The sequence below is a fragment of the Numenius arquata genome, chromosome 1 (assembly GCF_964106895.1).
Source record: "Numenius arquata chromosome 1, bNumArq3.hap1.1, whole genome shotgun sequence".
Taxonomy (NCBI): Eukaryota; Metazoa; Chordata; class Aves; order Charadriiformes; family Scolopacidae; genus Numenius; species Numenius arquata.
In genome coordinates, this window is record NC_133576.1 from 10,227,928 (window position 1) to 10,241,398 (window position 13,471).

At 56.4% G+C, this 13,471-nt stretch overlaps 1 protein-coding gene across 1 annotated transcript; it reads left to right on the forward strand.

Annotated features, from left to right (window-relative positions):
- The first annotated feature begins 11,180 nt into the window (after positions 1-11,180).
- On the forward strand, positions 11,181-12,806 carry PIANP (PILR alpha associated neural protein). Its single transcript, XM_074156395.1, has 5 exons — positions 11,181-11,197; positions 11,334-11,902; positions 12,055-12,136; positions 12,404-12,631; positions 12,785-12,806. Exons 1-5 carry the CDS (start codon positions 11,181-11,183, stop codon positions 12,804-12,806), a joined length of 918 nt encoding a protein of 305 aa, XP_074012496.1.
- Positions 12,807-13,471: the final 665 nt, after the last annotated feature.

Here is a 13,471-nt window from a genome sequence, read left to right on the forward strand (position 1 = left end):
GGGTAACTGCACGGCGACTCTTCCTCCCGTCTGCTCTCCGCAGCCCTCAGGAGCTTGCAGACCAGGAACTGTCTTCCAGACAGGCCTTCGGTCGTGATTCAAAGGCTCCAGAAGAGAGAGGATCTTGCACTTCACTTGGTAGTTTGTTCCTGTGATTAATCACTCTCCAGTGACTGGCTCTTGTTATTCTCTGCCAGAATACCTGGTAGAGTTTTCCCCAGGAAGGAAGTGATACTGCAAGCAAGTCATGTCTCGTTCTGCTTCTTGATACATTAAACAGGTTGACCTCTTTAAATTACTGAGATCTCCTGCCTTCGGATCACCTTTGATTCAAAGTTATTTTTAAAATATGGAGCATGAAGCAGTGTACAGTTTTCCAGCATGGGACTTACCCAGACACAGAGAGAAGTTTAATCACCTCCTCACTTCTCTTCCTTACCTTCTGCTTCTGCACAGCCAGGGATCACTTCAGACCCATTGCTGCAGCCTGGCCTACTGGCCTTGCGTTGGGTTTTCTGCCTGTTACGATCCCTAAGTCCTTTTCAGATCACCTCTTTTCAGGACTGGAAGTTGTTCTCCTGTAGATATGGCCATTTTTTCCTGTTCATAGCTGGCTGTACAATTTGCTCTCGACTACCTTATAAGAAGTTTTATGAGACTGACCACCTTACCGAGTGCGGTAGGTCATTCTGTGCTGGTCCTATCCTCATTATTTTTAACACTCTAACAATATTTGTGTCCTCGGTAAATTGTGTCAGAATGAACCGTATCTGCTCACCAAGCGCTGAATAAAATGGTGAGTCATACCTGACCCAGGACTCTTTCCTGGGCATCCACATAAGAAACACTGCCACTTAATGGTGGGCTTCCAGGGATGACCTCCTTTGCGTTTGCAGGTCTTTAAATGGAGTTAACCAGTTCACTTAACTTCCTGCTCTGCTAATATTGCATAACGCTATTTTTTTCTCATCAGCATGCTCTGGGATATTAATGCTTCCAGAAGCCTGGATAGATCTAAGCCGTCACCTTTTCCAAACAAACCTGTAGTCACATCAAAGACTGACAAGAACAAAACAAGTTTATGCAGGAAGATCGGTTTCCCCTGAATCGGGCTGATTGGCATTAACCAGAGAATCTCATATCAGCTCTTTGTTGCTTTGCCTAGAAACTTCCAGGTCTTCTGTTTGCTCTTTACAAATATTGGCAGGGCACAGCTCTCTTCCAGTCTTCTGGGATGTCTCTGATATTCCAGAGCTTATTAACCAGTTGTTCTGTGAGCAGCGGGGCAGAGGAAACTGGATTCTCTATGGACTTCTTTCCTATATGCTCTATACTTCCCACTACCATAACTTCAACCGGGGTTTCTTGATGACACCCTTTCCACACTCTGCCACATCTGTGAGTCCTTTCCCCTTGGTCTATAGTCTATGTTGCCGGGCTCCCCCTCCATTGCATGTACACGTAACATACACAGCTTTCCTAGTATTTTCTGCTTAATTTTTGTTGGCCTGCTGGCTGGACCGCTCCAACCTGTGGGGTTTTGCCCAGCAGCGTGGCTAGGGGCTCCCTTCCAGCGCAGGCACCAATGGTGTATCTCTCCTCTGTCAGGCTGCCGGGTTTCATGCAACTTATTGGAGCTTATTTACCTTTTAGACTGTGGCTCTTTTGTCAAACCCATGGCAACAGACAGACGGACAGACAAAGTTCTGCAGATAGCAGGGCAATCACATGGGTCTCTCTGCCCTTAGGGAACGACGCTAAAAACAGCAGCAGTGGGTCGCTTGGCCTCAGGACTCTTGGGTGCAAATGATCTGTACGTGAGGATTTAAAAGCGACTCTGCCAGACAGAAATAACAGCCTTACATCCTTCCCAGGTATGGCCGGGCAGGGAGGTACTTCATTGTCCTCACATGACATACACTGGTCCTGGTCCAAATCCTGGCCAAACAGAGGTAATTTTTACATTTCCGTCTTCCTTTCATCACCGCATCACCCTCACTTTAACACCTTCAGAGTAATAGTTTATACTTAGCTTCATACTTAGTCACTCGCGTATTCTCTTTCCGCAGCTACCCAACCGCTCCTCCATCAGCCCACCTGATTCCCCCTCTCCCCTCAGATTTCCCTGTGATTGATTTTACGTTAGCTTGCCTTTGAGCCCACCCCACCCCGAGTACCTCCAGTTGCCTCTCTGCTCGGCTAAACCTGTCCTCCAAAGCAAACAAGCCGTTCCCTTCCTATCACATAAGAGTGATGTAAGAGTGACATCAGCCCTTGCGCTCGCTGTTCCCACCACCTCGATGGCTTTCCTGACTCCCCCCACCCCCAATATCTCCCAGGGTTTCCTTGCTCCCTACAACATCCTCCTCCTTGTTCTTTCTCATATCTCTGGCTCCTTTTGCTTCCTTCTGTAGTTCTGCTCTTCAGGGGGATTTTCAGTGTTTGCGTCATTTGGATTTTTGCCCTTTAACTGACCTTTCCCCGGTTGAAATTTCTCCTCTGTTTTGTGCTTCCCAATTAAACTAAACACATTCGTCAGGATTTGAAAAGGTCAGAAAGAGCCCATGTGGCTGATGTAGCCCCTTCCGGAGCTTTCTACCCTCCGCTACCCCCAGGTGAGAAGGCGGGGGGAGAAGCGCAGGGACAACCCACACGCCAGCTCGTGCCGCACCACCATGTCCTCGGCCATGTCCGTACAGGTGGTCGTGTGGGGTGAGCGTGCGAGGGGTCACTGCGCCAGCTTCGCACGGATCATTTGTACAAGTCCCAGGAGGGCTAGAGATGAAAAAGCTGGAGAACGTGACAGAAGCCTGGATAATCTCTGACATAAAGCCCCGTGTACGCGATAGGGGACAAAAGCCGGGGGGCTCAGCTGTGTGCACGCCTGTTGACACACAATGGCGCTGCGTCTCGCACAAACCCAGGCTGTGACATCTCCCCCCGGCAGCGCCGTCCTCCCACGGCCCGACCGTAAGCCTTAACACAACCGCATCCCCACGCCGATAACTCCAAACACACACCGGCAGACATTACTCCCAAACGCGCCAAAAACCTGTTGACTCTCCCAAACACGCTCAGAAAAATGCAGGCTAGACTCAAAACATCCCAACACAGGAAAGCTCGGATCACCCTGGTTCGTTAGCATGGGAGTTAGTGGGAGGCCTGACGAAGAACAAGGAACTCAGCCCGCTCAGGTGTCTGTCCGAAGTTGGCACAACCTGTTCCAGGCATCCTGCTGTGCTCGGGTTTGGTATTGTGTGCGTCCATTTGTCATCTATGTCCATTCCTGATGCAGTGGCAGGTTGCTTTACAGCTCGGTGCCGTCTCTACTATTTCTTTCTGTTTTGGTTTTTTTTTTTTTTTCCCAGGGTCGGTCACAGTCTTTCCTCACCGCTTTATGATGAAAAGTTTGATTGTTTCTGAGGATCTGAGGAAATTACTTTCTTGCTTCCTCATATTTCAGACCCTGGAGTGGAAACTGTCTTTCTGTCATTGACTTTCTTCTCTCGCCCGTTGGTTGCTCAGCTGCTCCCTTCTGATTTGGATTGTGCTTTCTGTTTGGTACTTGATGGTGGAGGGAGATTTTTCCCTGTGAAACACCCGGCCCCTCAAAGGCACATCAGCTTTCTTTAATTTCGCTGTCACATCCCTATCATTTCCAGACGCATCCCATCGATCCCCCGCAGAAACACGCTCGGGGACACGTTCAGACGACCTGGGTGACCCCTCAACGGGGACACCCACCTTGGACGGACCCCCCCCCCCCTCATTGCTCCCCCAGCACCCTTGTGTCCCACCCGGCCCACGCGTGGGTTGTGAGTCTCTGCCCGTGAGGCTCGGCCGGACTCCGCCTGCCGCCCCCCTCCCCGTACCGCGGCGCGCAGGGGGGCCCGGGGGCCCGAATTCCGGGGATGATGGATGCGGGGACGGGGGGCGGGACCGGCGCGGCGGCGAGGGGCGGCCGGGGGGTGGCATCTCCCCGAGGGTACTGCTGCGGGGCGGAGAGGCGGGGGTCGGCAGGCGGCCCGGGGGAAGGGGGGATCCTGGGGAGGGGGGCCTCCGCCCCCAAGGACGGACCCGTCCGGGGGTGGCGTTCGCCGGAGCGAGCTGTGGAGCGACGGGTCCCTTGGAGACACCTCTCTCCATGGCAACCTAATCGCTTCCTGTGAAGATCCCGAAATAACCGACGAGACGGGGGAGCGGAGCGGAGCGGAGCCGAGAAGAGCGGAGCGGAGCGGGCAGCGGCGGCGGGGAGGCGGCGGGCGGCGGGGGGGGCAGGTCCGGCGGGCGCGGGGCTGCGGGCGGGCAGGGAGCGGGAGGAGCCTTGGCAGCAGCCGGCCGCCGGGGCAGGGGGCTCCCGGGGCAGGGCGACGCCGTGCCCCAGCCCGACTCCCCCCGGCGGGCGCGTCCCTCGGGCTGCGGCGGGGGCGACGGTGCCGGACGCGCCCGTGCCAGCAGCCATGGGGTTAACGGGAGGCAGCGAGCGAGAGAGACAGAGACTGAGAGAGAGAAAGAGGGGCTGGACCAGTCCTCGGCAGCTGTTTATTTCAAGGCATCTCTCGCTCCCTCTCCCTCAGCCAGGGCTCAGCCTCATCAAACCTTCCTCCTCCTCCTCCTCCTCCTCTCCTTCCTTCGTCCTGGCCATGAGAGGCACCGGCAGCAGCGGCTGTGCTCCCCCAGCCCCCTGCTCCGCCGCCCCGGCTGCGCCCCACTCGTCTCCCCGCAAGGTAAGTTCATCCTCTCCGCCCGGGATTGGGGGACGGGGAGGGGATGGGGCTGCAGGGGCGAGGGGCAGGGAGGGCTGTGTGCCCGTTTCCAAGTCATCTCTCCCCGTCTCCTTCCCTGTGTCCTTTTCTCCCCCCTTTTTCTTCTCCCTCTCCCCATCTAGGTGCTCTGTCTCCGTTTAGCCGGCTGTCTCCTTTCCCCCCACCCTCCTTCTCCTCCTCTTTCAGTCTGGGGCAAGGGATGCCTGAGGGGCTGGGAGGGAGGGGGCACAGCCGAGGCATCGCTGCCTCTTGCCCTCCAGCTCTGGGCTCCATCACAGACCTGTTGTGCTGGAGCACTGGAGCCTGCGCTGAGCAAGGCGACTTCAGCCAAATTGGCGCAGCTGGAGAAAGGAAACGGAGGGGTCAATCCCTCCTCCTGCCTGGCCAAGGGTGCACCATGCAAGCGAGAGCAATTCAGATGTGGAGACTCAGCACCTGAAGCACTCGGATGCCCGGGAACAGTAGGAAACTGGGAGGCAGAAGATTGGCAGACTCATGACATGTATTGCAGGCAGGCGCTAGATGGCAGGGGACCGGCATCCTAGAGTGCTGCTTGGAATGGGGCCACACTCACAGTTTCCAAATGCAGGGAGACTTAAGCTCAGAGGACCATTGATGGGCTTCACACGCCCATTCCCTAGCTACCGAAATGTCCAAATGCACCATCACCCTTCCAGCCCCAGATTCTGCCCCAGCTTAGGATTCCCATACCCAACCCATAAGTGCTCGCCCTGGTATCCTGGCACAGGAATTCCCCCCGGCAGTCACCGAACGCTGCAGGACCTGCACTGACACAGGGCGAGCAGTGTCAGCTCCTCCACGGTCCTGCTGGATCCTCCTGGGCGCTGCCACCAGCCTTCTCAGCCTCAGACACCAGGTAGAGCAGCCTGATGTGAGCCACTGCATTCAGACTGCCAGCCCCCAAATTCAGCCTGCTCTGCAAGCTGTCGCCCCTGGCTCCGTGCACAGCGGGAGCTCCTTCCCCAGATGGGCTTGGCATCTCCCACCCCCGGGTACCGGCGTTCATGCTCCCAGCTGCTGAAACTCCTCCGAGTGCAGCAGAATTATCTCCTTGGGGCAGCTGCTCTGGGATTCTTCGCTTTCCTGACCCCCACCCAGCTGAATAAAGCAGGACATATCTATAACCCTTTTTCAACTGCACCGGGGTTCGTGTTTCCTGGTACCAAACCAGCAATGACTGCATCTCTGCCGCTTGGACCATGAACTCCAGGATGTTCATGGCCACTGAGAAAAATATAGGTGTGGGGTGCTGGGGGCACCAGGAAGCATGTGGGGGGGTCTCACTGCCAATGCCTAAACTCGCTCTGCTTGAATCTTGGAGGTAGCTGCTAGGTTCCACGGTCCCAGATCACGGTCTCGTATCGGTAGCTGTCACCGTAGCCCTTAATGCTGGCTGGGAGTCAAAAAATGACAGCCAACCTAGTGTTCTTTCTCTGTGAGGAGGGATGGGTCCTCCTCAGGTTTGTTTTGATTTTTTTTACCACTATTTTGAGTGAGATCGTTGCTGTGGGGGAGCTGGGCGAAGAAAGGATTTGCATGAAGCTCTTGGTGCTGTGGGGTTGCTAATGGCGAGCGTTATTTCAGCCGGCAGTAAGTTTCATAATCTTGGCCCAGCTCCTGTGAATGTTCTGTTCCTCAGGGTCATGAGCCTCTTTCCCCTTCTTCCATCCCTTCCCCCTCTTCCCAAACTGGTTGGCAATTTCATTGTTCCAGTGGAATATATCCGTCATGTGAGGTCATCGCTGCATAAGGAGAGGTGATTGATTGCTTAGGTCACTGGGGCCTGTCCCATGCTGGGCTTTGAACGCTGGCTTGGAGACCTTGAACCGGACTCAGTGCTCAAAGGCGAGGTGATGTGGGGTGCAGAGGGGCACGGTGATGCATTCCCGGCAGCTTGAGTCGCCGAGCAAACAGACTGCTGCATTCTGAACTAGCTGGAGCGCTCTGAGAGCAGACGGCTTCATTCCTAGAGGCACAGTATCACAGCAGTCAAGCTTGAGATGTTACAAAAATACAGATAGATCATCATCTGCCAGCCGAGCCAGACAGAATCGGGTGCAACTCTTTTCCCGTCCCCGGATGGAAGGAGACTCTACCCACTTCTCACTAACACGGCTTGTGTGTGCTCGGTTTCATCCAATTGCTCTCCAGTCGGAGCTGATCTCGGCTAGGCACCGAGAAAGCTGTGATATTCTCAGATTTTAAGGCCAGAGGGACCATTTTGATCATCGAGTCTGACCTACAGCAGAGCACAGGCCAGCGAATTTCACCAATTTCATTTTCTGCGTCAAGCCCATAACTTCTGATTGAACCGTAGCGTCTCTTTTAGAAATACGGCCACGCAAAAGCTTCAGGCAGTAGGGAATACACCACCTGCCAGGGTGAATTGTGCTAGTGTGTGACCCTCTTTATTAATGGTATTGTTCCTCATTTGAATTTGTCAAACTTCAGCATTTTGTAACAGAAGGTTAGAGATTGCATTTGATGTGAGGGAGCTACAGCGTGGGTATTGCCTGCACACGGCTGGCACCTCGGCTCTTTTACTCCTGTGACAGCTTTTATATTTGGATGGGATTTATCTTTGGGACCACTGTATACAAGAGTCCTGGACACAGAGAAGGAGTTATTGGCAGCGGATCCTAGGGTTTTCCCAGGATGCCGTAGTGTCTGAACTCTGGAGCTCAGGGTGTCACATTTGAGGTTTAGTCTGTGCTCCCCGCTCAGAGCAGGAGTGCAGCAGGCTTTGCTCCTGGCTGTTATTTAGGATTTAGATTCCCAGCCCCCTTAGTGACCCGGGATACATGCTTTGGGGCATGGCTACCGAGATCTGCTCTCTCCCGTCCCAGCAGCAGTGGGGCTGTGCTGCGGGAGACTTCCAAAGAGGGAGGAAGCACAGCTGGGTCCCTGACGCTGGGGAACAGCAGCAGGATTCGTGCTTCCATGCTGTAAATGCAATGGGAGCAGCAACTGACAGATTAGCCCCAGGGATCTGTAGTCTGGACCGGTAGCAGGGTCCATATGCAATAGCAAAGAGCAGTGTAATTCTTACTCGCGGCTTCCAAGCACCAAGATTCACTGACTGAGTTCAATGAAGTGCCCTGGGGAAATAGCTTTGTCATTCATCCTCTGTCATCTGTGCATCGCAGGACTGGAACACTGCGATGAAGGCTCAGTACCTAGAGTGAAAATACACAGGTCCATCTTTGGACCCTGGGAGTAGCCCTGTCTGGTTTTATCACAATTAGACCCGTGAAGCAGATTTGAAAGCAAGAGCCATGCCATGTGGCACCGGTGCAGAAATCCAGTCTCTCTGCTCTGGCACACCAAGGCCTCTTGAATGGGGTAAGGTGTGTGGATACTGGGATTTAAACCTTCAGGTAGTAAGAGCATCGGCTCTCTGAAGATCTACTGGTTTATTCAGCATCTACACTGGGGGCTGCACACAGAGCTGAATGAAGGGCGTTTGTTGCGCTTGCCCTCCAAGGCAGCAGGGTCTGTGCCCAGGGCACAATCCTCAATGCCGGTGGCTAACTGCGGAGTGCCCTAGATGCTTTATCCGCTGCTTTGTTGATAAGCCACAGGGACATCCGTGCTCTGTTGTGAACGTTAGTGCTCCACACGCAGTGGAGTCCAGCCCTCACTGGCTAGCGTTTCCACCTGAAACCTTCCTTTGCTCTCACGGCATTGCTGTTGTAGGAGACACCTCTGTGCTTCTCCAAGCTCCTCCACGACCATGCCTGGGTGGTGCAGGACATGCTCTCAGACTCTGGCCATGATATGATTAGCAAACCACTCTGTGTTGACTGACACTGACTGACGTTGCCTCATTCCTGCACTCACCTGGAGCTACCTTTGGGGTAGGGGCATTGGGAGTCACCTGCTCTTCACTATTGGCAGCAGGACCTGTGCACAACAGTGTCTCAGGTCTGAGGCTTACACCCGATGTCCAGGCTGTCACTTCCACAGCATTATGTGTACATGAGGAGGCCAGCCCTGGGTCTCACTCCTTCCCCTCAGCTCCAGTTACAGCCACTACCTGCTCTGTAGGTCTGAAATTCAGGCTACTGGGTGTGAAAGCAATTCAGGATTTGGCTCTGTAGGGTTTCTTATTCCCCAGCTTTAGACCCTGGGAATCCATGGTGTGGGGTCCTGTTGCTGGAGCTCACAATCTCAGCCGAGAAGTACAGCCAGGTCTCCATTATAAGACATCCCAACAAAGAGAGAAGAGCACAGTGAGCTGGGTGACCCAGCACTGAGCACCTACACCCAGGCACGTCTCTGCTGGCAGAGCTATCTATGTTAGGAGGAGTGCTAATGGTTACATGTGCGTCCCTGAAGTACCACACTCCCATGTGGGACTGGCACTGAGGTCTACCTGCTCCTGGAGAAGATATCTGCTGCTGGGGTGTCACTGTCTAGGTCCACACCCCCTGCTGCAAGACACCCGGCGGCCCCTGAGGACCAGAGCTGTAATTAATAATGCTGTGCCACAAGCAGAGCGGGTTCTTCACCCCAGGGAACTACTGTCCTGTGGAGGGTCCCAGCCATGCTCCCAGGCACACCAGGCCATCTTGAAACCACCTGGGTGGTTTGTGTGCCCGGGGACTCACACGCAGAGGTCCCTGACACTTGGAATTCCCTTTCCGAAGTCCAAAAGAAATTCTGTCATCTCAGGATTGCGTTACCAGACGTGATCTTCCATGGCATCGTGATCATAATCCAGATGGCCAAGATCTCGCCAGCCTCTGGCTTTGGAAGAAACTTGCTCCATTCTGCTGCCTCTCTGCAGAGCTGCATTTTAATACTGAGTCCTCTCTAAGGCTTAGAGGTTCAGGAGCAAAGTACAAAGAAATGCTGAGAATAGCTGCTCTTTTCTCCTCATCTTCATCTCAGGATCCCTCCAGAGACTGATCTTGCCCCGGAGGGAAGGGCAGGGCACATTAGCCGACAATTCCTTTTTTTCTGTGAACTTTGTTTAAATATTTAACAGAAGGAAACTAAAAATATCCCCAGTTAATGCAGCAGGAGCTAGACAGCTACTCACTCATGGGTGCCCTTCCTCCCAGCCCCTCTCCTCAGGTGTACATGAGGGACGCAAGTCCCCTTACCCACAGCAAGCACCGGGCTCTTCACTCCTTCAGGAGGGGGCTGCAGTTTTATTTGGGGGCACGGGCCAAGCTGGAGGGGATGGCAGTAACCCCTGGGGAGCCAGGAGGTGGCTGGGGCTGGAGGCTCAGGGTGGTTGGCCATTGACTCCCTCGGCCGAGCAGCCCCGTTTCTCCACCCCGGCAGCCCCAGAAGGGCACAGCTGTGGGTTGTCGGCGTTCACGCTTTCCCCTTCTCGATGCGGGAGCGAGCTGAATATCTCGAATGATTTTTTTTTTTTTTTTTTTTTGTCTCTGCGTGCGTGCGTGTGTGTGGTCTTCGTTGCGGAGTGGATCCTGGGTCAGGCACATAACAGCTCCCCGGGGAAGGGCCATCCCAGGCTGCGCTGTGCCCGGCCAAGGGAAGGGGCAGGCGGCATGAAGGGCAGCCGTGCTGCTGCCGGACTGGTGCCAGGGGAAGGCGTGCGGCCGGTGCAGAGGTCCAGCCGGGGGGAACAGCCCTTACTCTGTGCCACCGCTGCTGTCTGGTGCTGCTTGGCCACGGGAGGTGGGAGAGAGAGGAGAGGAACAGGGGAGAAAGAGAAGGGTGGGACAGGGCAGAGGACTCTAGGACACGGACCCCCTAGTGTGGGCCGGTAATTCTATGTTAGCTTAGAGGAAAGTAAATACTAAATATTTGATAGGCGTATTTTTGCTCTTAAATTCTTTAGTAAGGCTGGACTTTTCTCGCTGATTCACTCTCTCGTTCTCAGTCTTCTTGGTTTATCACTCTCGTGCTTCCCCTCTCACTCCCTCACTCTGGCACACAATGAAGAGGCTCTTTTTTAATAAATGGATTACACGCTCTACACTATAAATAAACACAGGAATTAAGATTCCAACTTGTTCCAGCGATAAGCAAACAAAGATGCCGAATCCCCCCCTCGGCCCTCAGACAGGAGAGTCCCCAGGGAAGCTGCGCATGTGCCTCTGCACGTGTGCTCCAGAGATCGCTCCTTCCTCCCACCTGCATACGCTAACACACGTGGTGGCTGTGCGGTGCCGGGGTCGGGGGGACGATGCACCTCCGTGCAGGACAGCATGGGGGCACGGGGGGCTGCAGAGCAGGAGCGGGGGTGCGGGTGCTGCGATGATGCCCTGCTGGCCAGGGATGGAGTCTCACCCACGGTGCCTCCAGGGAGAGAGCGGCAGCCGCTGGGCGAGGGGACGCTGACACCTCTCCCGTTTGGTTCCCAGTGAAGAAGATGAGACGAGATCCTCGCTGAGCGAAAGCGCTGTTGCATCTGCGATGGAGCCCGGTGCCTGGTAGGTTCACAGCTTCCCATGTTTGCCGGGAAGACCGTGGGGGGCGAGCTGCTCCCGGCTGCTCCGGGCTTGGCCTTTCAGCAGGAGGGACATCTCAGATAAGGCTCTCTTCTTCCTTCCTCCCCCGACCCTGCAGCAGGATGCCTCCGCTCCTCTCCTGCGTCCACTCCCTGCAGCTTTGGCATCTCCTCCTCCTGGTCTCCGCCGTCCCTCCTCCTGGCGTCTGGTCTCTTCGCTCGCGGGGCCCGGCAGCCCCTCGGCCTCTCTGCACCCGTCGGAGCCCCTCGGCCCCCCGGCCCATTTGCATCTGGGACAGGACCTCGCTGCCGCAGGAGAGGGATTCTCGCCTGGCCATGCCGCGCCAGCGGGCCCTGGCACCCCGGGGGTCGGAGCTGCGGCACGTGGTGCGGCTGCGGCGCCAGGCAGCGGGGGCCCGCCCCGCCACCCCCTCCGGATTCGAGGACGGCATGCCCTCCTCCCAGTACCCCTGGGCCATCGTCTGGGGCCCCACAGTGTCGGATGAGGATGGAGGGGACGCCAACTCGGCCAACCCGGGCTTCCCACCCCTGGGTTACACCTTTGTCTCGCCACACGGGATGGCGACGGCGCAGCCCAACTCCCACTCTCTCCTGCACAACGCGGGGCTCAACCTGCGCGAGACCCCGGCCACCCTGCGGCCCTTCTTGTTTGGGCCCCGGGGGGAAGGTAAACCTGCCCTTCGCTTCCTTCACCTAGACCCCATCCCCGTGGGAGCAGCTCCTTCTGCCCCAGCAGGAACCTCCCCTTGCACCGCTGCTCTCCGGGGACTGGTGGGGGTGGCCATCACACCCCCCCTCCTCTCCCCCTCTGTCTCACAGGTGTAGACCCCCAGCTGTACGTCACCATCACCATCTCCATCATCATCGTCCTGGTTGCCACCGGGATCATATTCAAGTTCTGGTGAGTGGCGTTGGGGGCCAATGGAGGCTGTCACCACGCCAGTGTCTGCAGGTGGGTGGGCAGGAGGACCGTGGGCTTGGGATGCATTTGTCCTGAGGGTGCTGGACCAGCAGGATCTGGTGCTGGAAGCCCTTGGGAGGCCTGGCATGTGGCTGCACTGGGCTCTAAGTGCTGGGTATAGCAGGGTCCCATGAGCCCCTCTGTCATTGAGGGCTGGGGCTTGTCTAAGGGGGCACTCTTCATCTCACCCCTCATCTCACTCCAAAGCTGGGACCGTAATCAGAAGCGCCGGCGTCACTCGGGGCAGCAGAGCGGTGGGAGGCAGCAGGAGAGCCAGCAGCCCCTCACGGACCTCTCCCCCACCACCGTCAGCATCCTGGGGCCCTACGGTGACTCCTTGACCCCCACGCCTGAGGCGGAGGAGTCCAGGCAAGGCCAGGAGGGTATGGAGAAACTGGGGGGCCATGGGAAGAACACGGCCTTCCAGCTCAACCGGTGAGTGGCCAGTGAGCCGGGGAGGGAGGGGGTGGCAGGGGACAGGGGGACAGGCAGGCTGAGGCAGGGCAAAGGTGCTGGTCGATTAGCGGGGGCAGTGGGACGGCGTAAGGACCCATCGCTAATTAATTTCCAATTCCCTTTTCCCCCCAGAATCCCCCTGGTGAACCTGTGATGCTCACAGGAGAAGCAGAGCTGGCTGTCCCACCCTCCTGTCACAGCCGGCGAGCGCAGACTCCCGCCGCCTCTGCTACCCCAGGAACAAACGACCTCCTTGTGCCACGGCTCGCCACCACCATGATTAACTAACTCCGCCAGGACGTGCCTGGGCAAATGGACGAGCTGGGCCTCCCTAGTGTCCCACTGGGGGAAGGTTGGGGGACACCCCCTCCCCCCAGCCCATGCAGGACAGGGTGATGAGAGAGCAGGATGGTGGGAGGGAAGACAGCTGGTGGTGGTGTGAAATCTTGGCCTCCCCGGCCCCTCTCCTAGCACACACGCAGACACACACACACGCGCGCTTGGACCTCCATGACTCTCTCACCAGTGCATGCCTGACATTGGGGTAGGCGAGGTGGAAAGGCGTACCCCTGTCCCCGTGGGCCCTAACCCCTCTGTGTGTCCCTTCCCATGTTGTGTGCTTTGAAGTGAACGTCTGGAGTTCAGTGGCTGCAGGATTGCCTGCCGGGGCTCGGTCTCCCCTGAGCCAGGGCTCAGGTGGTGGCAGGTTCTTCTGTTGCCGAGGCCTTGGCCCTCCCGAGGGTCCCAAGGGTGGGTGAAGCTTGGGCAGAAGAGGCTCATGCAGCACCTGGGTCCCCTCAGCAACCCATTTCCTTAAGG